Genomic DNA, 25,331 nt, shown 5'->3' on the forward strand with positions numbered 1-25,331 from the left:
TTCTGTTATACTCAGATTAATTGGGCCAGTTAAGAACATAAGAACTAGGAGCAGGAGTAAGCCATCTGGCTTCTCGAGCCTACTCTGCCATTCAATAAGATCATGGGGATAGAATAAGATCGCGTGGGGGATAGAATATAAAAGCAGGGAGGTCTTGCTGCAACTGTACAAGGCACTGGTGAGGCCGCAACTGGAGTACTGTGTGCAGTTTTGGTCCCCTTATTTATGAAAAGATATATTGGCCTTGGAGGGAGTACAGAGAAGATTCACCAGGCTGATACCGGAGATGAGGGAGTTAGCTTCTGAGGAGAGATTAAATAGACTGGGCCTGTACTCGTTGGAGTTTAGAAGGCTGAGGGGGGATCTTATAGAGACTTACAAGATAATGAAGGGGCTAGATAGCACAGAGGTAGAGAGATTCTTTCCACTTAAAAAGGAAACTAGAACCAGAGGGCACAGCCTCAAAGTAAGGGAAGGGCAATTTAGAACAGGGTTGAGGAGGAACTCCTTTTCACAGAGGATGGTGAATCTCTGGAATTCTCTGCCCATTGAAGTGGTTGAGGCTACCTTGTTGAATATGTTTAAGTCACAGGTAGATAGATTTCTGATGGATAAGGGAATTAAGGGTTATGGGGAGCAGGCAGGAAAGTGGAACTGATCCACTTCAGATCAGCCATGATCTTATTGAATGGTGGGGCAGGCTTGAAGGGCTAGATGGCCTACTCCTGCTCCTATTTATGTTCTTATGTACCTGCTGCACCTGAAAACCATCATTTTGTGACTCATGCACAAGGACATCCAGGTCCCTCTGCACCATTTAAACAATAGTCTATATTGCTGTTATTCCAACCAAAGTGGATGACCTCACATTTACCAACATTGTACTCCATCTGCCAGACCCTTGCCCACTCACTTTGACTATCTGTATCCCTTTGCAGACTTCCAGTGTCCTCTGCACACTTTGCTCTGCCACTCATCTGCAAATTTTGACACGCTACACTTGGTCCCCAACTCCAATTCATCTATATAAATTGTAAGCAATTAAGGTCCCACCACTGATACAGGAGGCACATCACTAGTTACTGCTCGCCAACCAGGAAAACACCCATTTACTCCGACTCTTTGCTTTCTATTATTTAACCAATCTTTTATCCATGCTAATACATATCCATAACACCATGCACTTTTATGCAGCAGCCTTTGGTGCAGCATATTGTCAAATGCCGTCTGAAGATCCAGATACACCACATCCCCATTGTTCATTGTGCATGTTACTTCCTGAAAGAATTCCACTAAATTAGTCAAACGTAACCTGTCCTTCATAAACCCATGTTGCATCTTCCCAATGGGACAATTTATATCCCGATGTCTCACTATTTCTTCCTTGATGATAGATTCAAGCATTTTCTCTACTACAAAAATTAAGCTACCTAGCCTATAGTTACCTGCCTCAAAATCCTGAAACTTCTTTCTTAACAGAACTGTAGATATATACATCAGATGGAGTAGCTCATCACCTTGCTTGAGGGCAATTATAGATTGGCAAAAAATGATTGGCCTCACCAGTATGGCCACGTCTCATGAACAAATCTACAAAACTACCAGAAGGGTTGTACGTGATTCATTGCTTCATTTAGGTTTTTTCCCTTCTATTAAATCAATTCAAGCTACTTGTCATTATGCTTTAATAAACTTGAAAACCAACAAATGATCCATGATCTCCCAGCTGTTATATTTCATGTAATCAACAGGATTATGATAATTTTATGAACTGGATGAGATTGTCTAATCTTGGGTGCGAGCTGGAAGAATAGATGAAAATATGTAACTTACGGACTAGTGCGTTGCTGGATTTTTCAATTTACCTAAACCTGGAATAGAATTTTCCCTGTTTAAGTTTCCAAGTGGGATTCTCCAACACTAGTTTTTTTTTACATGTTCCTTCGAATAGCATTCCAGTTTAAAATAACAATGGGTAACTTGAAAGTAATATTTTGTTCCATTGCAGGTGCCAGGTGCAGCTCTGCCTTGTCTGTGGGGGACACTGAGAGAACACCAAGAACAAATTATTCCGATGAAGATGTCAGCGTAGACTTAGAAGGGTTATCTGACAATCCACCTGAACTGAATCTCAGTGATCTGTCCTGAGTGACGGAGCCTTCAAAAACTGCGGAGGGACATTTTTGCATTGTTTCTCATAAAGGCCCATTTAACATTTTCAAAGTTATGCTTCTTATTAATATTTAAGTCAAAACCACCATGTCAGAGGCAAACATTTCTGTCAAGTGTCTGATATCCATACACTTCAGATAGATTTTAACGTAAGCGAAGGGCAATTTCCATGTTTTTATAGGTAGCTCATAATTCCAGACCAATGTTAATTAACATTTTAACATTCCAATTTCTGATCTTTGATCATTTTTAAAAAGCAAAATGGTATTCCTTTATCAACTGATGATGATTTATACCGTTATGGCAGAATGTATGAAATTGATGATGAAGATTGTGGTGCTGTGATATTACAATGTGATTCTTGATCTCATGGTTTCTCAATCATAGCTGTGCTTTTGAGAAAGATGCTGGAAATCAGCACTGAGCCTCCCCTGCTCCAACAGATCTTGTTGCAAGGGTATTGAATGGCCAAAACTGGTTGATAAGTTTTTACAAGTGAATTGAGGAGGAAGTGTGAGCTGGAATTTTACCGCCTCGCTGCCCGGATTTACAGAATGGAATTCTCCATTGGCCTCAGATGGGATTTTACAAGTCTCACTCAAACAAGTCGTAAAATCCCTGCCATGGAGTTCAGACTTGACAGAATATTTTAGCAATAGGAAAACGTTCAAGTTTATTCATCTTTTCTCAGCAATTAAGAAATAGATTAATCATGGTAAATTATTCATTGAGACAGAAACTCAAATTAATTTCAATATTTACATTCATCACTGCAATGTGCAGCAGAAATCTAATATCAGGAAAAAGTCAACTAAGTTTCTTGAGTATTGGAGAATTTAGAGAGAAATAGAAGCTTTATCTTGCTAGCTGATCTCTTGTGTTGTACAGACGTGGCTTTGCACAGAAGTCAAAAAGTGTACTAATTTTATTAGTAGCATCTATGTCAATTTCCAAGTGACTAAAAAGAATGGCCATTACTGGCTGAAAGTTATTGCAGATGGGGACAATAATAAATCAAGTGGTAGGGCCTTGAAAAAAATGAGCAACCATATTCCCTAGGCGGAGGACAAAGGGCATTGAATAGATGAACAGGAGAACATTGACTGAGCTACTGGGGTCCAGCAGCAAGTCTTTCTTTGCTGGCTTTGATTAGGAAAGAGTCCTGAACACATCGTAGGATCTACAATTCCTTAAAACTTCTGTTGATGTCTTCAGTCAGTTAAATTTGGGGAAATAAAATCTCATTACATAAAGGTTATTCATTTTCAAATTTCTTTCCGTATTTCTATTTCCATTTCCTTAGCAGATCACTAGCATTCATTATGCTCACAAAGAGTGGAAGGTTATGTCCGGAAAACTACAGATCAGCTTAACATTGATGGTAGGAAAAATACTGGAAGCTCTAATAAGAAAAATATTTTAAAATCTCAAAATAAAAAATATAATGAGAATGAATTGTTAATGTTAGATTTCAGAAGGAAGGTTTTGCTTGACCAATCTCAACAAATTATTTGAAGAGTTTGCAGAGAGAACAGACAAAGCTAATGTTTTAGATGTGATATATTGAAGATTTCCAAAAAGGTCTTTGATAAGATACTGTGTAATGGACTAATGAATAAGGTTAGAACATGGCAGTCAGGGTGTAGTTAACCGAATGGATAGCTGGCTGGCTGAAAGAAGAAAACAGAATAGGGCTAAAGAATAGCTAAAAGAATAAAAGATCAACTCAACATTTTAAAATGACCAATTTAAGAATTTAAATCATGCTTTCCTGACAACTAAAAATAGGGACATATTATTCATTAAATAGCATGTTATAACAGCCAGAACTCTAACTTCTAGTACTACCTTTATGTGTAATGGTTATTGCAGGTACAGGGATGGGAAATAAATGCTGGCCTTGTCAGCAAAGCTCAATCTCATGAATTAATTTTAAAAATCCATTTTCAACAGTACAGCTTGAATATCTGTAGTTGTCTGTCTTTGCTCACCTACCACAGTCAATTACCTGTAAACTCTCCTACTGTGTTTAATGAAGTATGGAGAGGTGGGTAACTTAGATCAGTTATCTTCAAATAAACAAGCCAGCCAGGCTGGCATTTATGGCACTAGTGAAGACTCCCAGTTAGATCTATCAAGTGCTTGTTTTCAATCAGAACACCAAGTTACAGCTCTTCCCCAATTGAAGAGACCGTTGCCCTGGCAACTTCCCCAAAGCTGTTGATGACAACCATTACAGTAGTAATCAGTAAGTACAGTGAGTTACAAGCAAGAAATAGACAATAAGCACCAATGACATTTACCTGATACTTTGGAGCAGATAACTTTTAAAAATTCATTTATGGGCTAGGCCATCCCTAATTGCTGTCAAAAGGGTGGTGAGTTGCCTTTTTTGAACCACTGCAATTATTCAAGCTCTTTGGTTCCTCCTTTATCCAATTGGCAGCTGTTCTGGCACCTGTCCTCTCAGGAGATACCAGTTACAATCATGGTGCAGTGAAACCAGGGCTATAACCACACCAGTGATTCAGCAGTCCATTTTGCACAATTGTTCATTGCACCGTTTTTAGATGTCTCCTCGTACTTTCCATCATCTCAACTGCCGCATTATAGTACAATGTTCCTACTCCTCTATTTTACGCAATGTGAATGTTCAGATGTTCACTAGTAAACATTGTGAATGGTGCAGAGTAACATTATTGTCATTAGAAACTAAACCATCTTGTTTTGTTACTTAAAATAATTTTTATTCAGAGTGTTTTTCCATTTGGCAGAGAGCTACTTATAAGCTGCTAATCAAAGCCAGTGGCCACTGGTGCAAAGTAGCAGACATCAGGTTGACTTTTACTATTTTCCACCAGCCTTCCTACTTTTTGTAAAAAGCATTTAATCTTTATTAATAGTTGCACCTGTCTCAAAGCTAACCAGTGCAAGGGGAAATCCATATTTCAAAGGTTGTTCCCTATTATTCCAGCCATTGTAAATGGGCTGATATAGACTGAGATTATTTTTTTGACCTATAAAATCAAAATGATAAACTGTCTTCCACTAAAGCCAGGCCTAGCTGAGCAGATTGGGAAGCTGGGGTAAATCTTTGATAACAATGAATTGTTACTTGTTAATGTATTCAACAGGAAATAGTAAATTTAAACTGTTGACCCTCAAGTATGGTGCTGATGTTAACAGTAGGTATTTTGGAAAATGCAATATAAGGCTTGAATCTTTATCATATTCTACAAATTTAATAGATTTTTGAAACCATCTGCTATACATAAGCATTTCAAAAAAATGATTTGTACACTGTTTATTAAATAGTACTTTGCTTAAATTGGATGATCTTGAGGAAGGATTCATTTACAACTATTAAAAAAATAAAAAATATTTATGCGTTTTGGATATTTCTTCATCTTCATTCAATAGAATGAATTCCTGTAGGATGTGAAAACCCTCAAGTAGTTCTTTAATTATGTTCATTAATGAAGATAGGGAAGTGGACATTAGCAATTCATCAGACAATGTACACTCTGATTTGTGGAAAGGTGAATGGGCATGTCCTCAGCTGGCTCTTCTCAAAGAATATTCAAACCACAGAGCACCTGCAATAGGCTGATGCCAGGAAAAGAAATGAGGAACTTTGAATAAGAACTCAAGAAATAGGAAGAGGCCGTTCAGACCTTTGAGTCTGCTCTCATTCAATGAGATCATGGCTGATCTATTCCAACACCGTTTTCTGACACTATATACTTTCCTGATACCCCTGATACTTTCAATATATAGAAATCAATCAATGTCAATCTTGAACATATTCAATGACAGAGCCTCCACAGTGTTTAGCACTGCTGCTTCACAGCTCCAGGGTCCTGGGTTTGATTCCCGGCTCGGGTCACTGTGGAATTTGCACATTCTCCTCATGTCTGTGTGAGTTTCCTCCGGGTACTCCGGTTTCCTCCCACAGTCTAAAGATGTGCAGGTTAGGTTGATTGGCTATGCTAAGACATTGCCCCTTAGTGTCCAGGGATGCATAGGTTAGAGGGATTAGAATATAGAACACTACAGCACAAACAGGCCCTTTGGCCCACAAGTTGCACCGATCACTTCTATACCTACTAAGCCATTGACCTATCTATAACCCCCAATCCCATTAGATCCCAATTAGTGGGTATAATATGTTGGGGACATTGGGTGGGATTGTGTTTGGTGCAGACTCAATGGGCCAAAGGGCCTCTTTCTGCACTGTAGGGTTCTATGATGATTCTAAGAAAGCTCTCTCTGGGGTGGAGAATTAAAAAGAATCACTGCCCTGTGGACGAAGGAATTCCTCCTCATCAGTTCTAAATGGCCCGTTTTCTGAGATTGTGTTCCCTCGTCCTAGACACAGACTCGTCCACCCCCAATAAAGGAAACATCCTTTCTGCACCAACCCTATTGAGCCCTGTAAGAATTAGTTTAGTTTATTTATGAGTTTCACGAGTAGGCTTGCAGTAATAGTGCAATGAAGTTACTGTGAAAATTCCCTAATTGCCACACGTGCACCTGTTCGGGTTACAGTGAAGGCGAATTTAGCTTAGCCAATTGCCCCAGCCAGCATGTCTTTCAGACTGTGGGAGGAAACTGGAGCACCCAGAGGAAACCCACACAGATACAGGAAGAATGTGCAGACTCCACATGGTGACCCAAGTTGGGAATTGAACCGAGGCTCCTGGGGCTGCAAGGCAGCAGTGCCAAGCACCATGCCATTACACCGCCCACATTTTTCATGTTTAAATGAGAGCAACCAGACAGCAGGTTATGTTAAACGTGGTACTGTGCAATGTGACAGGATTAAGTAATGTCCTCAGAGCAAAGGCACTGTTATGTAGCAGCAACCACAATAAGATTGAATTTTACATCCGTTTGAAAAGGAAGAGAGGGGGGTCTAAATACGTGCAGATATATAGGCAAGAAAACTGGGCGAACTAAAATGATCAAGACTACCTGGCTGGGTCAATTAAAAAGCATTGGCAGGAATTTAAGTGGATATTTCAGATTTATATTCCGACTGTAAAGAAAAATTGTCATGGGAGGATCCATCATCTGTGGTTAACTAAAGTTAGGGAAAATATCAAACTTAAGGAATAAGCATATAACTGAAAAGATGAGTAGTAAATCAGATGATTGGTCAGTCTATAAAAGGCAGCAGAAAATGACTAAAAGGATAAGAAATTGTCTGATAAACACCTAGAGCCTAGGGATGGAGAATTAAAGGACATGTGAAGAGTTTGTTTAATAGTCAAGATAAGGAAACCCTAAAGGGATTGGCGTAAAATCCTGAACTGGATTTACTGTTAAAAGTAGGGTTAAAGCTTTGTTTAAAAATGTCATTTGATAAACCTGGACTGGACTTTAGAATGCAAACTGCTAAAGGAAAGCATAATAATGAGAAGATTTTTAAAGTGTGATTTTGAGTATGGATTTTGGAAATATTCACGTTAAAATAAATTTTATTTGATTAGTCACATGTATTGGTTATACAATGAAAAGTATTGTTTCTTGCATACTATATAGACAAAGCATACCATGCAAAGAAAGGGACAGAAAAGGGTGCAGAATGTAGTGTTACAGTCATAACTAGGGTGTAGAAAAAGATCAACCTAATGTGAGGTAGGTTCATTCAAAAGGCTGACAGCAGCAAAGAAGAAGCTGTTTTTGAGTCGGATGGTATGTGACCTCAGACTTGCGTATCTTTTTCCCCGATGGAAGGTGGAAAAGAATATGGCTAGGGTGCATGGGGCCCTCGAGTATGCTGGGGCTGCTTTTCCAAAGCAGCGGGAAGTGTAAACAGAGTCAATGGATGGGAGGCTGGTTTGCATGATGAACTGAGCTATGTTCAAAACCCTTTGTAGATTTTTTGCAGTCTTGGTTAAAGCAGAAACCATACCAATGTGAGATACAACCAGAAAGAATGCTTTCTATGGTGCATCTATAAAAGTTGGTGAGAGTCGAGAAATCCAGACACCATCTTGTATTCAGAGCAGCGTGTGTTTTTGACTAATCACCTTCTTGTGCTTAAAAGGGACTGTGAGTATGTGTTAATGAGACCATTGTAACTTGAGATGTACTTTGTAACATGTTAATCTTAAAATCTGTGTGTAATTGTTAAACTACAGGAGAGTAAATGAGAATTGTATCATAATCCCATTTTTTCATGTTAAACAATTTTGTTGTTAAAGCTAATTAGCAGTTCTGACTTAAAATTTCAAACTTAAAAGTTATGGCCTTTTAAACCATGGTCCATTCTGGAATCTTCCTGTCCAGTTATAACACAAGAAAGAAGCTGGCCTCTGAATTTCATGAGGTGGAAATTTCAGGTTAACAAGTATTGGAAAGCACTGCTAGTAAACCCCCTATTAGTGGTTGTACTATTGATTCAGAGCATAAACAATATATTTCCTTTCTTACGAGTTCCAATAATGTAACTCTTCGTGTAAACTAGGGCAAAGTGGCAGAAGTAATCCAGAAGATGAATTTATAGAATATTCTCAATTTCATGAAGCAATGTGGTGTACAGACTAGGGATAAAGCCACCTTAGATCTAGCATTGTGTAATGAAATAGGGTTAATTAGTGATATCATTGGGAAAGATCCACCAGGAAAAAGCAATCATAATAATCATTCACTTCCATGTTTTTGGAAGTGACACCCCAATTGCAAACAAGAATTTTAACCTCGCAAAGCCAATTTATATAGAGGAGACTGGCTATGGTTAAATGGGTAATAGACAAAAAGGAGGTAAATAAACAGTAGGAGGAAGATATTTAAAGTAACAATTCAAAAGCAGTCAACAACAAAAGAAAATGCATTATATTGAAAACCAAAAACTTAGCAAGAAAGATTCATCTGTGGCTTAAAGGAAAGCAGTAGATTAAAAGAAGTATTGTAGAAATAGCAGCAAGTCTGGGAATGTTGTAGAAACCAGCAGAGGGACTCAAAAATGTTGATAAAAGTTGGGGGTGGGGGGAAGTGCAAACTAACCAAAAAGATAAAAACTAATTAGAAGAGCTTTTGCAAGTCTATAAAAAAGGAAGAGGGTAGATAAAAGAGAGTAGATAAAGTAAACATTAGCTATTTAGAAACAAAGAGAAATTATCATGAGAAATGAAGAAATGTCAGAGGCATTGAACATTGGTCTTCACAGTAGCAGACATGTTTTATGCCAGAAAGAGACAACATAGGAAGCAGAAAGAATGAGGAAACTAATATCAGTGAAGAACTATTGGAAAAACTTAAGGGACCAGATCCCAGGTCCTGATGTCAGACACCCTAGAGTTTAGATACAGAGATTGTACATGTGCTCTCTATGATTTTCCAAAATTCCTTAGATTTGGGGAAAATCCCAATAGATTGGAAGTTGGCAAATGTTACACCATTTTTCTAGAAAGGAGGTAAAGCAATGAACTACATCAGTTGTCTGCAAAATGCTGGATTCTTATTAAGGAAGTCTTGATAATGTAATTAGAAAAACAGCATGATTAGAACAAGTTAACATAGTTTTATGAAAGGGAAATGTTGTTTGACAATTTTTTTGAGCATATAAAGGGGAACCAGTGGATGTGGTACACATGAATTTCCAAGTTATTTTTGATAGTGTCACACAGAAGATTAATAGACAAATGAAAGCTCATGGAGGTGGGAGTAATATTTTAGCATGGATAGAGGATTGGTTAAATGGGGCCATTTCAAGTTGGCAGGTAGCAAATATGGAATGTCACAAGGATCAGTGCAAGAACCTTTGCTATTTACAATCTACATTAATGACTTAGATCTCTTTCATCCATGTTTGCTGATACCAAGTTAGATGGGCAAGTAAGTGGTGGGGAGGACATCAAGAGACAAGATACAGACAGATTAAGTGAATGGGCAACAAGATGGCACATGGAATATAACAGGGGATTGTGAAGTTATTTTCTTTGGTTGCAAAAAAAACAGGAAAACAGATTTTTATTAAACATTTACAGCTTTCATGCTTCTTAATGTCCAAAGAGACTTGGGTCTGCTTGTATAAGGAATGCAAAAAGTTAGCATGCAGCTGCAGCAAGCAATTAGGAATTGACAAATGGCATGTTAGTCTTTATTGCAAGGGGATTGAATTTATAATATGTTTTCTTACAATTATACGAGGAATATTGTATATAGTTATCTCTATATTTAAGAAAAGATTTACTTGCACTGAAGGCAGTACAGTGAAGGTTCACTAAATTGGTCCCTGGAATGAGGTGGTTGTTCTGTTAGGAGATGCTGAGTAAATTGGATCTATATTCCCTGGAGTTTTAGAGAGACTATTTCACTGCAACTTATAAAATTCTGAAAGGTCTTGACAGGGTAGAAACCAAGAGATTATTTCCACTGGTTGGCATGTCCAAAACATGAAGGCAGTCTGAGGATAAAAAACTGATGGTTTAGGGCAAGGATGAGGAGAAATAACTTCAAAAAGGGTTGCGAATCTTTGGAATTCACTACCCCAGAGGTTTGTCGATGCTCCACTGTTGAATAAATAGAGGCAGCGATAGACAGGTTGTTGATCTTAGGGAATTTAGTAAGGGGAGTGTGCAGGAAAGAAGTGGAGTTGAAGCCAAAGATCAGCTACGATCATGTTAAATGGAAGGTGATTTGATGGGCTGTATGGTCTACTCATACTCTGTGTTCATGTGAAATTATTGAACAGAGCTTAGTACCATTGATTGCTGAGTCTTCTGTTTTAGGAAATTTATTTGAAACTTCTCAACAGGAGAAAGAGAAAAAGATGAATACTGATGGATAACGCACTCCTTCTCTGCCAACTGCATCTTATGAATAAATTCACAACTTACGTTGAGGGGAAAACCAATTTTTAATAAATCAAAAACATAAGGCAATTGTACAAAATTAACATTCTTCAATTCTAACACTCAATTTCCTACTTCCTGTCAAGAACATACATTCCATAGGAAATGAACATTACACTAATGTTTGCAGCAAGTTCTCCCATACAGCTTTATTTTCTTGAAGGAAATAATTCAAATAGTGCAAACTAGGTATTCCCCCTTCAGTTCACAAATGTATTTTATTCCATTAAATGCAAATCACAAAAAGATTGCAAACAATCAACTTTCTAAACAAAGTCCGACCTGGAAAAACAGTAAAATCTTGCACCAAAATGACAAAACCAGCAGGCTGGCAATAGTATTCACAGGATAGGAAGAATAGTAATGTAAGGTGGTCCAGTCATCTTATTGATGTATCAATTCCGCAGGTTCTAGAATTCTTGGTACTATTTTGGAATTTTCCCCATAGTCTTGGTTCTGTAGCTTTACCAGTGGCTAAACAGAATTGGAAAATGATAATAACTGGGCCACATGATCCCCTTTGGCAGTTGCAAAACAGAAAATTGCCTACTGACGTTTTTAAACATAAAATGAACAGGTACCATGTTGAGATCTCTTAGTTTTTAAAAAGATATGATGTGCACAATTTTATGCAGAAGACAAAATTAGTAAGAATGGCTTTCATCCTTATAATAATATAAAGGTTCTCCCCAACAACTTCTCCAGTTGAAAAGAAAGCTTATTAAAATGGTGGCTCACAGGATGTTTTGCTGCAAGACTTGCTCCACATCGGGTGTGGTTAATTCGTACCATTGTTAAATAAAAACCTTCTATAATTGTTGGACACTTCACAGATTGCAATCTTGTTGGAAAGACTGTCCTGCAATAACATAATGTGCTTGAAGACCTGATACCGCAGTACCTTAACTGCGCAAGCAAGTTATAATTGCAAATTTCTGCTGACCAAACATTTCTAGCAGGTTTTGGCGGGGGTGGAAACAGAGAGTAAGTATAGTTAGAGATGAGCAAGCAGGCTGCAGTTTCCCTACAGGCAGTGACTAAACAGTCTGTACCGGTAGCTGGAATAAATAGAAGCTCCGTCTCCAGAGGTACTGGCACGGACTATTGCTCTTAAAAGGACTTCAGCACTTACAGAACCAGCAGCTGTGCATGATTTAAACTTACAGTTCTGCTAAAGTCAGGGATGCCACTGAAGATAGCAGCACGAAGTACAGCTGATTTATATAATGTTTTGCAAAGAAGGAAAAAGCTGGCCCTAAAAGAATTTTATAATTGTAGAATCCCGACAGTGCACAAGGAGGCCATTTGGCCCATTAAGTTTACACCAACTCTCCGACAGGCCCATCATCCACCCTATCCCCTAGCCAACACATCTTAGGACACCAAGCGGCCATTTAGCATAGCTAATCTACCTAACCTGCCCATCTTTGGATCAAATCCATGCAGACACGGGAGAAAGTGAAAACTCCACACAGACAGTTACCCAAGGCCAGGGTTGAACCCAGGTGCCTGGTGCTGTGAGGCAGCAGTGCTAACCACTGTGCTGCTTATAAGCTTGCTTTGTTTTCAGCTCCATTGCAAAGAAGAAGCCAGCATCACATTAAAGAAACATTATGGCACTCAAAGTACATATCAAAATCTCCCCACACATTTATACACGCTAACAGACATCATACATTTTTGACACATCTTTCACTCTGGAAATTTTTACACCAATAGTGACTTGTGCCAAAGGGAAGATTTTCAAAAAAATGACAACCAAATTAACCAAACTGCTGGAATATATAATGACAACAGCACAACATGAAAAAAAATTGCCCAGATCTATCTTAAAGTTGTGTAGTGGATTTTCAATTGCAGATGGACATGTTATGTGTACTGATTGTGTCATATTTCAGTTCAGTACTTACTGTATCTGCTGAAAAACCTCCAGGTTAATTGCAACTATTAGTATCAGTGTCAGCTGACCAGAGTTATTCAATATCACAATTTAAACCAAATCTGAGTCAGTGGATTGATAGAATAATTGGAAGTCCATTGTACATCAATCCAATCAAAGATAGTGCAGGGCTGTTCTGGGGGCAACTGTCAAATCTTTTTATAAATCATAAAAGGGGAGCTTTATAATAAGTCATCCAGAAACAAAATGTTGCAGGAGATTCAATGTTGGTGATTACGAAAAACCTTTGTTCTAGTTAGAATCTTTTATGCAATGTCAACAGAAAACAAAACTTCTAATGGATTAGAAACACAAATACAAAAGAAGTTTCTCCCCCCACCCCCCCCCACACATTTTGTTCATGTTTACAGATAATCTTTTAAAAATTGCAAGATAATTTTGGCTGCAGAAGCTATTTGATCTCCTTGTTTCATAATGTCCTACTCTATCAGTAAAGGGATTTAGCTATTTCACAAAAGGGAGGCTGGGATATCCATCATTCCACAAAATCTTTTCTTCTAATGGGAGGGATCAAACTTGTCCTCGTGTGCTGGTTCTCGGACTGAATGGGCCCTTCCCCAAGGGTCGAGTAATGTTCTAGACTTGGCCTCATCACAGCACTTTCATGACCAGCACTGATTTGAACTGGTTTTGGCAATAAGACATCAAAATGTCTTTCAAATTTGAACAGTTATTTCTCTCGAGTTTCTTACCTCACCCAAATGCCTGCAGCTTCCAGAACTTTGCTGCATCTCCCAATATGGGAACTTCTGCTTTAGCACACTTCCTGATTACCCATGTGTTTGCAGTTAGCTTGTTAGAAAGTTAGAGTTGTGGGGGTGGGGTGTATAATCATAAAACAATGCTCTTCAAAAATCCAAGCAAGATGTTGGGCCCAACTACATTATTACTTCGTGGACTGCTCATTTTAAGATAGAAAACATGCTCAAGTAAATCTGTACTGACTTTGTAAGCAAATATCAATGATAACCCACTACCATCCAACATTGGCAAAACTGACCCCAGTCCTTTGCAGTGTTTGACTGGAAGCTTAGCCTAGTTAATGACCTGGGAATAGAGGGGCAATATCAACAGAAAGAATTCATATTGAGCTCTCCAGTCTCCAAGCCTATGGCACACCTTTATTCAAATCTGGTGTATAAACAAATTCCATTCTCTTTATTCCCACTGTTATATGTCTGGAAATCCACCAGGGGGCACTTGTTCAGCATCTTTTCAGATCTTGCACTGCACAATGTAGTATGTGCGAGTTGGTAGGAATTCTCAATTTGTATTGCTCAGGCCCAGATTTATTGCTTGCAATTTAAGGGATGAAGGGAAGTTTGCGTTCATCAGAAGTTTCCAATAAAGGCTTTTTATCCATTTAATATTTCACCCATTCCACAGTACAAAATGAACATTACACTAAAGAGTTACGCCATTTACACAAGAACCTATAGTATACACAATAATCAATGCCAAAAAGCTTTTATACAGCCAACTCTTTGAAATGCACAAGTCTCAAATCATCCAGCAACTATCTGCAGTCAACTTTCTCCCTTTCACTACAAGATTTCAATCCAGTGCCAACATATCCAAAACTCCCAACAATGACGCACAGGGCTTTTTCTGTTCAGAAAATCAACTCAATCCTTTACCCGATGATTGCAGAAACAGTCAGAACAACTTCTCTCTAGTTCTAGACAAAACTGTGGAAGAGCGATGTGATTTGGGTGGTCATGTACAGAGGTACAAAAAAAAGGCTCATTTTTATCTCAAGTGGATAGGAATATAAGAGAATGAAGTTATGCTTCAGCTGTAGAGAGCCTTTTGAAGTACTTGAAGATAATAGGGTAGATATACAGAAAAACAGTTTTTCTGTGGTGAGAAAAAATACAGAACAAGGAGGTACAATCTTGAAATTAGATCTTGATGACCTTGAAGCACGATCAAGTAGTAATTTCACACATGCACCTACATGCATGCACACACAGTTGTAGTGATCTTAAATTTGCCCTACCCAAAAGGTTGTGGATGCATGGTTAAATAAAATTGAGACAGATATTGTTGGCAAGGATATCAAAAGGTATGAATAAAACTTCTCAGTGTACAGATCAGCCATGATCTCACTCAATGGTGGAACAGGCAGAGGGGCTGACTGGCTTACTCAGTTGTCTTTGTTTGGTTGACTCTCAGAAAGTCTGTATACCAATTGCAGCTTACACACTTCTATACAAATGGCAATTATGAAAAAACACTGATCAATTGTTGATCTAGATGAGGGCAGAAAGATGTTGAATGATGTGCATTTATTGCTCAGGATCAAATATAGAAACTGACCTAAAAATCAAAAAAGTATGAAACACAGACTAAAAAGTCCTAAAACACTGCACATCATACTCTGTGACAAACCCTTCACAGTTTATATGTACCAGAGTGTGAAATCTCTCGTGTACCTGTTGTGTTAATATTAGACAGAGATGAAGGTAGAAAAGTGACATCTACACCAGAAAATGGCAAATCTACAATAACCCAGCCACTAATCTTTGCAGCCTCAGATTGTATCCTAGACATGTAACAGATAAGACTACTTTAATTTTCTTTTAGGCCAAGTTCAATTTCAATTGATGCACTAAATGACCTTAATTACATAACATTTTACACAGAAATGGATGCTGAAGAAGCTGGAACCAAAAAGTTCCCATAACTAGGTTTTGGAGAGGGGTAGATGGTACAGAATGACTGAAATTTATAAAGGAAGATAGAAAAAAAAAGGAGCTCCAAGTGTGCACTTGCCAGTTTTAAATTTGAAATGGAACCAAGTTATCTAGGGACTGGCCAAAACTTTCCCAACAACTTGTTTTTAAGCTTAGACAATCAATGATGACAGCAAAAACAAAAGTCGAATAGCATTACACATTTTTAAAATTAGCTTCCAAAAGTTTTTTTTTTAGGATTGTACCTCAAATCTTTCTATAAAATAATTGCTGCAATTATTATGTACATGCTCAGAATCAAGGTATCTGCAGAATTTGAAGTCAAGATCAAATCTCTCAATATACCTTTAATAGTTACACAAAAAACCTTTTTTGAGTTGAATATTTGTAAGTAAATGGTTCACGTGGCTGGACGGAATGAATTTAAGCATAATCACCAAGAGTTTGAAGAACGGGCAATACACTTCCACAAGAACTGATCTAGATTCAGAGGGAAGCTCCAGCGTTCAGGAGAACATTGGTTTCCAAGCACAATTCAGACCTTAATTCATACAAGACATTTGGTTTCTACATTTCAGTTCCTTTTATTAGTGCTGTGATTTGATGAATTCTGATGCAAAGTTAACTCCCTATGTGGTACATGACTGGAGGAGGTGTGGGGAGAAACTGAGGGCAAAGCGTCCCCAAAAGTGTTTAAAATCAGTTCAGGATCTTCCATCATTCCATTCAACTCATGAAGTTGAACTAGTTTTTTTCTCCCCTCCAAGGAGCTTGCTCGTAATACCAATACTTTCAACAATCAACTAAAAACATATTGACTTCTGAGTGCTAGTGATGGAAAGAATTTGTTAGAATAAAGCAGTCCAAATCAACCCAAAATGTGTCATCTGTAAGTACTAATTCCATAATCTGATGCACAAAACTGACTTCTTCAGATCCATGACATTTGTAGTAAATGACCTGAATCTTTAAGCATTCACAGGACTCCCAGTTAGTGGGAATCCCAAATCCTAGCTCCTTTGGCACCTGGTTGGATATCTGCATCCTCCATCATAAGATTGGACATTCAGAAAAGGTCATTCATGGTTTCCCTGCAATTGTTAAAACAAATGTTGCAAACTTACAAGCTTGTTTGAATAAACAGATGCATGTTAAAAGCTCCGTGGACACAGAGGGAAATCTTTTGGGCACAGAATAAATACTAATTTTGACTAATGCTCAACCCGAGCACTCCACCAAATGGAGTTTTGAAGAAATTCAATTAAAAGAAATTGAAATGTAAGTTTGGCTCACACTAAAGAAAGACGGTAAAAACAAAGTCCTTAACATGCCAACTAACAATACTTCAAAACACAGTAGTTGCAATGTTGTGCAAGTTGATGAGTTTTTTTGGCAGCAGATTTCTAGTAGCTGTAGAGAGACAAAGGAGTATCCTCTTCCATCATGTCGTCCTAGTAATTGAAATAAAAATTAGTTTAGAAACTTCAAACAGAAGACCCTATTCCTCACCATTAAAAATAAGCTACCATCACAATATGCACCATTCTAATTAAGCAGTGTTTTCTTACTGATTGGTCCCGCTCACCAGTATCACTCCCATAGCGCAGCAGAGACTGGAAATCATAGAATCGCTACAATGCAGAAGGAGGCCATTTGGCCTATTGAGCCTGCATGGACAACAATCCCACCCACTAATCCCAAGTATTTACCCTGTTAATTCCCCTGATGCTGAGGGGCAATTTATCATGGCCAATCAACCTAACCCACACATCTTGGTTACATCTGGAAAGATCAGCACAAAATTGTACCAAATCATTCTGCACCAAAACACCCGCCACCACTCTCATGCCCACATAAAGAGGCACTATAGACAGCGTAGGTTGAAGACAAACACGGCATACCCATATTTCAACTGAAGGAAAATACCTGTGCCATTCTGGCAACACCCACCAGCTGTCTCTGGACACAGAGAAGATGGGGATTGAATCAATCAGTTCCACATTTCCAATCCCCAACCTGGTGCAAATGAGGTGCTCTCACGCTGCCACTGAAAACTCCAGCAGGGGTCAGCATTAGTGCACACCCACTAAAGCAAACCTAAACAATCGCTGTGCTTGCCATGGAATGTTGTGGCCCTTCACCAGCCCGATAAACTAATCCAGATTTATAGGAAATACTTTTCATCATTACTTAAAACATGCCAACAAGATTTCTGGAGTCAATTTACTACTGTACCAATTCTGCAAACTTCTTAAGCCAACTGTTGGACTGCTAGATGAGTAAAAGTGTGAAAAAGTGAGGTTCCTTTTCATGGGGGCACTGGCAGTGGTTTTAGGACAGGAAGGAGCTGCACCAATGGGATGGAATCCGTAACCAAATGAAAAAAGGTAAACAGGGAGATGGCAAGGGCTTTAAATGAGTAAGGGAATGGGAGATTTACAAGAAAAGCAAGCAGCTGAAATGTTAACAAAGTACAGTAGAAGAACACAGGAAAGAATAAAGTAAGGGATAACATTGATGGCAAGGGAATAAGAAAGAGAACGAGAGTTTAAAAGTACCATGTGAAAAGAAATCTTACCAAAAAAGAGAGATAACGTCTGCGCAGCAATGCACAAGATGTTCACAATAAGACGGGGAGGGAGGGAGGGAGGGAGGGGAGAGAGAAGGTGGTGGTGGTGCTAGAGGCAACTGTGTGTGTGTGTGAGGAACCAGATGTAAAAGGGATTATTGAGAGATCATTATAGGAAAATCAGGACCAGGAATTAAACATTGCAAGTGGGCAACAATAATGGCAAATAACTTCAAACAGCAATGGACAATATTTAAAAACGTGTTCAACAAGGAGTAGTTGAAGTCAATAGCATAGACCCATGTAACAGAACGGTAGACAAACACACAAGGAAGGAGGAAAGAGGGTTACAACGATGGAATTAAAAGAAGGAAAATTGGGAGGAGGCTCAAGTGGAACATAAACACCAAATGGATTGCTTGAGCCAAAAAGGCCAGTCTGTGCTGTAATCCTACGTAATGAAATTAAACACTGGTATAATAAATTAAGAAATCGACAAGGAAAATGTGGAGGCAGAGTAGCTGCATTTTTTTGGGACAACATAATGGCAGTAGAGAAAAAGGATGCCACTATCAGCATATCAAAAATTAAAACCATATGGATAGAAATAAGATATTGAAGGGTCCAGTAAACTAATAGGCATAGCCTACAGATCACCTAACAGTGGAAGGGAGGTGAAGGAATATATAGATGTGTAAAAATGATTAAGCAATATTTATGGGGACTTCACCTACCTCAATATTATTAATTAGATAGACAATATTGGTAAAGGGTGAGGGAATGGAGTTACTACTATTTATCCAGGGCTCCTTTCCAGCCCAAAAAAGGGAAAATGCCCAATGAGGGAAGATTCATTCATGGATCTAGTAATGGGGAATGAACCAGAGCAGATGGGAGAAATAAGTGCAAGGGAACATCTAGACAATAGTGACCACAACATTGTAAGCTTCAAATTGGAAAAGGGTATAAATACGACAAATCCAGGACCTGAAAATAGAAGCTGCAAAAACAAAAATGGGCAACAATAATGGTAAATAAGGCAGGACAACAATGGAAAACATTTAAAAAGGGTGTTCAACAGGGAGTAGTTGAAGTGAATAACAGATGCATTTATAGGGCAGCTAGACAAGCATATAAACAAAACAATGACAGAATTAGATGAGGAATAATGGGAAAAGGCTCAAGTGTAGCATAAACACTTTGCAGACTGGCTGGGCCAAAAAAAGCTTGTCTGTGCTGTAATCCTAAGAAATCAATATATCCTTTCACAATTCTAAATTTAATATTGCATTCCCATCCCACTAATAATGTAGAATCTAAAATGTGATTTTCAAGTTACTCATAAATCATTCATCTTGAGTAACCAGAAGTAAAAACACAAAACCAGAAAATATTACCTCTGATCAAATGATCAATTTATCACTAAAGAATACCATTTCCATTTCACTGCCACATAATTACAGCATCAATAAACATTACAGAGTGAACAGCAGCAAATGGCATTAAACAGGAATAAAGGTACACAACTGAAAAGGACATATTTCTTTAGGAAATGGAAGTTTATGTTAAAGATATCACGCTATTAAAAAAAAACACAGGAGTTGAAGTGTCAGGACAGTAACTTTCAATCCCATCTTACCATTGGAAGCTCATGAAGACGCCGGAACTCTGGCTGGTTGTTTCGCTGACGGTACTTAAGAAATCCAAGAATTGAAACAACACCAATAATTATAAAGAAAACTGTGATCATTCCTACAACAAGAGGGTCCACTTTGGTTCCAACTGGGCTAGAAACCGGATTCCCTGTTCAAAAGGAAAAAGTACTTTCACTGGTACAGTCTTGTATCAAGTTAGTTTTCCTTCATGTTGTCTAATTGTCAGCTTACCAAAACTAACTTCTCCATTTCCTTCAGTGGTCAGGGTCAGCAAAACTATCAATGGTTTGAATGTTCTAAGAATGTTACAAAAGTTCCTGTTTGCGGCAGTCTCTCAAACTCTGCTCCCAAAGTTTCTGCAAGCTTCCTAGCCCCGAAAATAACCTCACCCAACAAGAGAATGTGAATCAGAAAGTAGAAGGGCGATTATTTCTATTTTTATCATAAAGAAACAAAGATTACATAGAATACAAGCTCATAAAAAACAGCATTGAGCCACTAGACCCAGAACTGGTTGATTGGCAGGTAGCAGATGATGGTCATGGGGTGTTTTTCTGATGTGGAAGACAGTGGGTCCCATGGGGGGTCTGCGTTGGGGCTCTTGCCATTTGTGGTTTATATAAATGATTTAGACTTGAATGGAACACTGATCAATAAGTTTGCGATGATGTGAAAATTGGCACAGTGGTAAATATTGAGTATAGCCTTAAAATTCCAGGACGATATAGACGGCCTGGTCAGAAGGGCTGATTAGTGGCAAACAGAATTCAATCTGGATCAGTCTGAGGCAATGTCCTTGAGCAGGACAAACAAGACAAGGGGATATATGATGAACAAACGGACCCTGGGAAGCACTGAGGATCAGAGGGACTTTAGTGTGCATGTACACTGGTCCCTTAAGGTGGCAGAACAGGTGGATAAAGTGATAAAGTGGTTAAGGCGGCGTATGGTACAGTTAAACTCTATGCTTCAGCAAATAAAGGTTAGAACAGGGAGGTTGTGCTGGAACTAAACATAACGCTGGTTAGGCCACAACTAAAGTATCGTGTGTAGTTGTAGGAGGGATGTTATAGCAATGGATAGAATGTTACCAGAATGTTGCTCGAGTTGGAGAGCTTTAGTTATAAAGAGAGATTGGATAGACTGGGGTTGTTTGTTTTGGTGTAATGTATGAAATTATGAGGGGCATAGACAGACAGTAAGAAACTTTTCCCCTTGCTGGAGGAATCAATTGGCCAAATTATTTTTGTATCCCACACCTTTATGCTGCTGGATCATTTAAAATCTGCAGGTTACACAGCTCTCTCTCTCTCTGTCCCACGTCCATTAAACAGAATGGAAGAATCTCAAACATTGGTAGCTTAACTGTTTCCTAAAATAAATGGTTTTTGTGGATATATTCACTATGTCATGACTCAGACATTGAACACTAAATAGTTCACCAAATTGTAAACAGTAGGTGACTCAAAGCAAAGAAACACACTACTGCCCACAAGTATGTTTCCTACCATTCCACTTTTTCCAAACTGTACCAAATAATCAGCAAATGGAGCAACTTGACAGGACGAAGATTACATCACATATACAGGGCAAAATAGACCATTCGGCATAACTAGTCTTTGCTGGTGTTTAAACTCTATGATGGGACTCCTCATAGAATACAAACAGCACTAAAATCACTACCCACCGTTCACTCTCTCTTTGGTACTGGCAAAACCCTCATTGCTATGCTGCACAGAAAATGCTTTGCTGATTGTTGTGCTACTTGTGGCATCTACTTTCACTGTGGTGATGGCTCTTGTACGGCTGGTGGGCACAGCCATGGTCATGCTGGATATCACTCCAGAGCCACCGGATGTCACCGTAGTTGGTGTGCTCTTGGAATCTTGAGAAGTTGGTTGCACTGGCACAGTTTCAAACACTGGAGGCTGTGTGGTTGGCGTGACATTGGCTGAATTTAAAAAAAAACAAAACAAGAGGTGCTCATTTGTAATAAAATTATTCAGCAACCCTAAAGGCATTGTTAATTCAGGAAGTCATTTCTCTCCTCCCCCAACTCTCAGCTTAAGACTTGATGAAAAACATTACAGTAACTCTATGTGCTCAGTACGACAAGTAGTGTTGGGCCTGTTTACAAATAGCCACAGAGGGTCATTGTCAAGGAGAGTGCCAGGTACACCGCTGAGTTTAAGTTCTTGAGCTGAGTTTCAATTATTAGCCGAAAATACTTTGCATCAGTACAAAGGATGTTTTATAAAATCCTGCATGGCAGGCAGGATTTTTCTGATGGCAGCAGTTCTCTCCATGCCACCCAAAGGCTTTTAAGTCCAGATTATACATTCAGGATCAGTAAGTGTTGGGAGGGCAGGTGAGGCAAACCAAACCAGCCGCCTGATCATTGACACTGTCTACACTTCCCACTGCCTCGGCAAAGCAGCCAGCATAATCAAGGACCCCACACATTCTCTCTTCCACCTTCTTCCTTCAGGAGAAAGGTGCAAAAGTCTGAGGTCACATACCAACCGACTCAAGAACAGCTTCTTCCCTGCTGCCATCAGAATTTTGAAGGACCTACCAGTTGCGCAATAATCTGCGAAGAAAGCTGATCTTTCTCCAACATGAATATGTACCCCTATGTACCCTTTGAATGGTACACTTCGTCTGTGTAGCACATAAGAAACAGTATTTTTCATTGTATCCCAATACATATGACAATAATAAATGAAATTAAATCACTGGGGAGTCTTAATGGAGAAGCTGTGTTGGAGGGGGTGGTAGCACCTAGACAGGCTGAATGGGACATAGTCTCCTGAGTGAGGAGCCCCTCTTTTCTGCCCAAGGAGACTTGCCCATCTCCCCTGCCCCTAAACTCCTAACGTCAGTCATAAAGCTGAGCAGGGAGTGGCCATTAAGAACCTCAACTGTATTAAGAACCTCAACCTCAAATGTTGCAACTGTACACAACTCTGGCGCGGCCGCACTTGGAGTACCGTGTGCAGTTCTGGTCCCCACATTACGGGAAGGATGTGGAGGCTTTGGAGAGGGTGCAGAGGAGGTTTACCAGGATGTTGCCTGGTATGGAGGGGAGGTCCTATGAGGAGAGGCTGAGGGATTTGGGGTTGTTTTCGCTGGAAAGAAGGCGGCTAAGAGGGGATCTTATTGAAACATATAAGATGATTAGAGGTTTAGATAGGGTGGATAGTGATAGCCTTTTTCCTCTGATGGAGAAATCTAGCACGAGGGGGCATGGCTTTAAATTAAGGGGGGTAGTTATAGGACGGATGTCAGGGGTAGGTTCTTTACCCAGAGGGTGGTGAGGGATTGGAATGCCCTGCCTGCTGCAGTTGTAAATGCGCCTAGTTTGGGGGCGTTTAAGAGATCTGTGGATAGGTTTATGGACGAAAAGGGATTGGTTTAGGTTAGTGGGTCATTGTTTTGTAACTGGTCGGCGCAACATCGTGGGCCGAAGGGCCTGTTCTGCGCTGTAATGTTCTATGTTCTACTTGGCCGTGCCACCCTGCAGATGGGTCAGGGCAGGTGGGACCAAACTGCCTGCAAATACACTAGTTTGCAGGGGGAGTGGGGGGAATTCTGCCCCAGGAACACCATCAGGATTGAATTTTATGTCATCTCAATCAATCCTTTTGACCTCCCACTATTAGTATTCTAATTTATTAGATGCTGAGAAAATGCCTCATCTTTAAAATACATTCCATTTCAGTAAGTGGTCAATTATCCTATCACAGCCATATAATAGTTTAAAGTTTAGTCAAAAGTAGGCTGACATTAACACTGCAATGAAGCTAATGCAAAAATCCCCTAGTCGCCACACTCCAGTACCCACTTGGGTACACTGAGGGAGAATTTAGCATGGCCAATGCACCTAACCAGCACATTTTTTGGACTGTGGGAGGAAACCTGAGCACTCGGAAAATGAGAGAATGTACAAATTCCACACAGTGGCCCAAGTTAGAAATTGCAGCAAGCCAGGGAATGGTTGTCCCAGCACCCTTTTGAGAGTCACCCAGGCTTAGGTAAGGGTGCCATAGTTATGAGCCATGGCCAATGTGGAACTAGCAATTTTTTGGCAGCGAAGATTGGCTTGATGACAGAAGCCAGAGGTTGGTTATAGAGGGCTGTTTTTCAAACTGAAGTTTTGTGATCAGCGGTGTGCCTCAGGGATCCGTGCTGGGTCCACTTATTTGGATGAGAATATAGGAGGCATGGTTAGTAAGTTTGCAGATGGCATCAAGATTGGTGGCATAGTGGATAGTGAAGGTTATCTTGGATTGCAACAGAATCTTAATCAATTCAGTCAGTGGGCTGACAAATGGCAGATGGAGTTTAATTTGGATAAATGCGAAGTGATGCATTTTGGTAGATAGAACCGGGGCAGGACTTACTCAGTTAATGGTAGGGCGTTGGGGAGAGTTATAGAACAAAGAGATCTAGGGGTACAGGTTTATAGCTCCTTGAATGTGGAGTCACAGGTGGACAAAGTAGTGAAAAAAGCATTTGGCATGCTTGGTTTCATTGGTCAGAACATTGAATACAGGAGTTGGGACGTCTTATTGAAGTTGTACAAGACATTGGTAAGGCCATATTTGGAATACTGTGTGCAGTTCCAGTCACCCTATTATAGAAAGGATATTAAACTAGAAAAAGCGCAGAAAAGATTTACTAGGATGCTACCAGGATTTGATGGATTGAGTTATAAGGAGAGGCTGGATAGACTGGGACTATTTTCCTCTGGAGCGTAGAAGGCTGAGGGGTGATCTTATAAAAGGTCTATAAAATAATGAAGGGCATTGGTCAGCTAAATAGTCAATATCTTTTCCCAAAGGTAGGGGATCTAAAACTAGAGGGCATAGGTTTAAAGGTGAGAGGGGAGAGATACAAAAGGGTCCAGAGGGGCAATTTTTTCACACAGAGGTGGTGAGTGTCTGGAACAAGCTGCCAGAGGTAGTAGTAGAAGTGGGTAGAATATTGACTTTTAAAAATGTTTAGACATTTATAAGGGTAAGGTGGGTATAGAGGGATATGGACCATATGCTGGTAATTGAGACTATCTTTGGTGTTTTAAAAAAAAGGGCAACATGGACAAGATGGGCACAAGGGCCTGTTTCCATGCTGTAAACCTCTATGGCTATGTCTCAGAGCTAGAATCTCGACGGACAAATGGTTGCTCAAAGGCAGAGGATGGTTGGGAAGAGGGCTTGTGTTTCCTTTAAGCTTACACCAAGAAACCATCTCATTTCTTATTCCTAGTTGTATTTGTCATCGAAAATGGGAGACCCTAGCAGACAACTGAAGAGGGAAACACAATATCATGAAATGCAGAGAGATGAGCAGAGCATCTCATACTTGGATGTCGCACTCCTACGACAAATAATCCAACACAATCTTCAGGAATCCGTA

General features: G+C 39.4%; 2 protein-coding genes across 2 annotated transcripts in view; one reads left to right on the top strand and one right to left on the bottom strand.

Annotated features, from left to right (window-relative positions):
* The window catches only part of LOC145348267 (uncharacterized), a 32,027-nt gene extending 26,490 nt beyond the window's left edge, over positions 1 to 5,537 (top strand). Inside the window, exon 12 of the mRNA XM_080196466.1 lies at positions 2,009 to 5,537. Within this exon, the coding sequence (XP_080052592.1) occupies positions 2,009 to 2,148 (140 nt within the window). The 3' untranslated portion in view covers positions 2,149 to 5,537. The remainder of the gene's footprint in view (positions 1 to 2,008) is intronic.
* Positions 5,538 to 11,019: 5,482 nt separating this feature from the next.
* The window catches only part of LOC145347696 (uncharacterized), a 58,516-nt gene continuing 44,204 nt past the window's right edge, over positions 11,020 to 25,331 (bottom strand). The window contains exons 3-5 of the mRNA XM_080195402.1: positions 21,601 to 21,864; positions 19,898 to 20,061; positions 11,020 to 17,140 (exon numbers count right to left, since the gene is read on the bottom strand). Of these exons, the coding sequence (XP_080051528.1) occupies positions 17,093 to 17,140; positions 19,898 to 20,061; positions 21,601 to 21,864 (476 nt within the window). The 3' untranslated portion in view covers positions 11,020 to 17,092. The remainder of the gene's footprint in view (positions 17,141 to 19,897; positions 20,062 to 21,600; positions 21,865 to 25,331) is intronic.

This window comes from Carcharhinus amblyrhynchos, chromosome 9 (assembly GCF_965287045.1).
Source record: "Carcharhinus amblyrhynchos chromosome 9, sCarAmb.v2.hapA, whole genome shotgun sequence".
Lineage (NCBI taxonomy): Eukaryota > Metazoa > Chordata > Chondrichthyes > Carcharhiniformes > Carcharhinidae > Carcharhinus > Carcharhinus amblyrhynchos.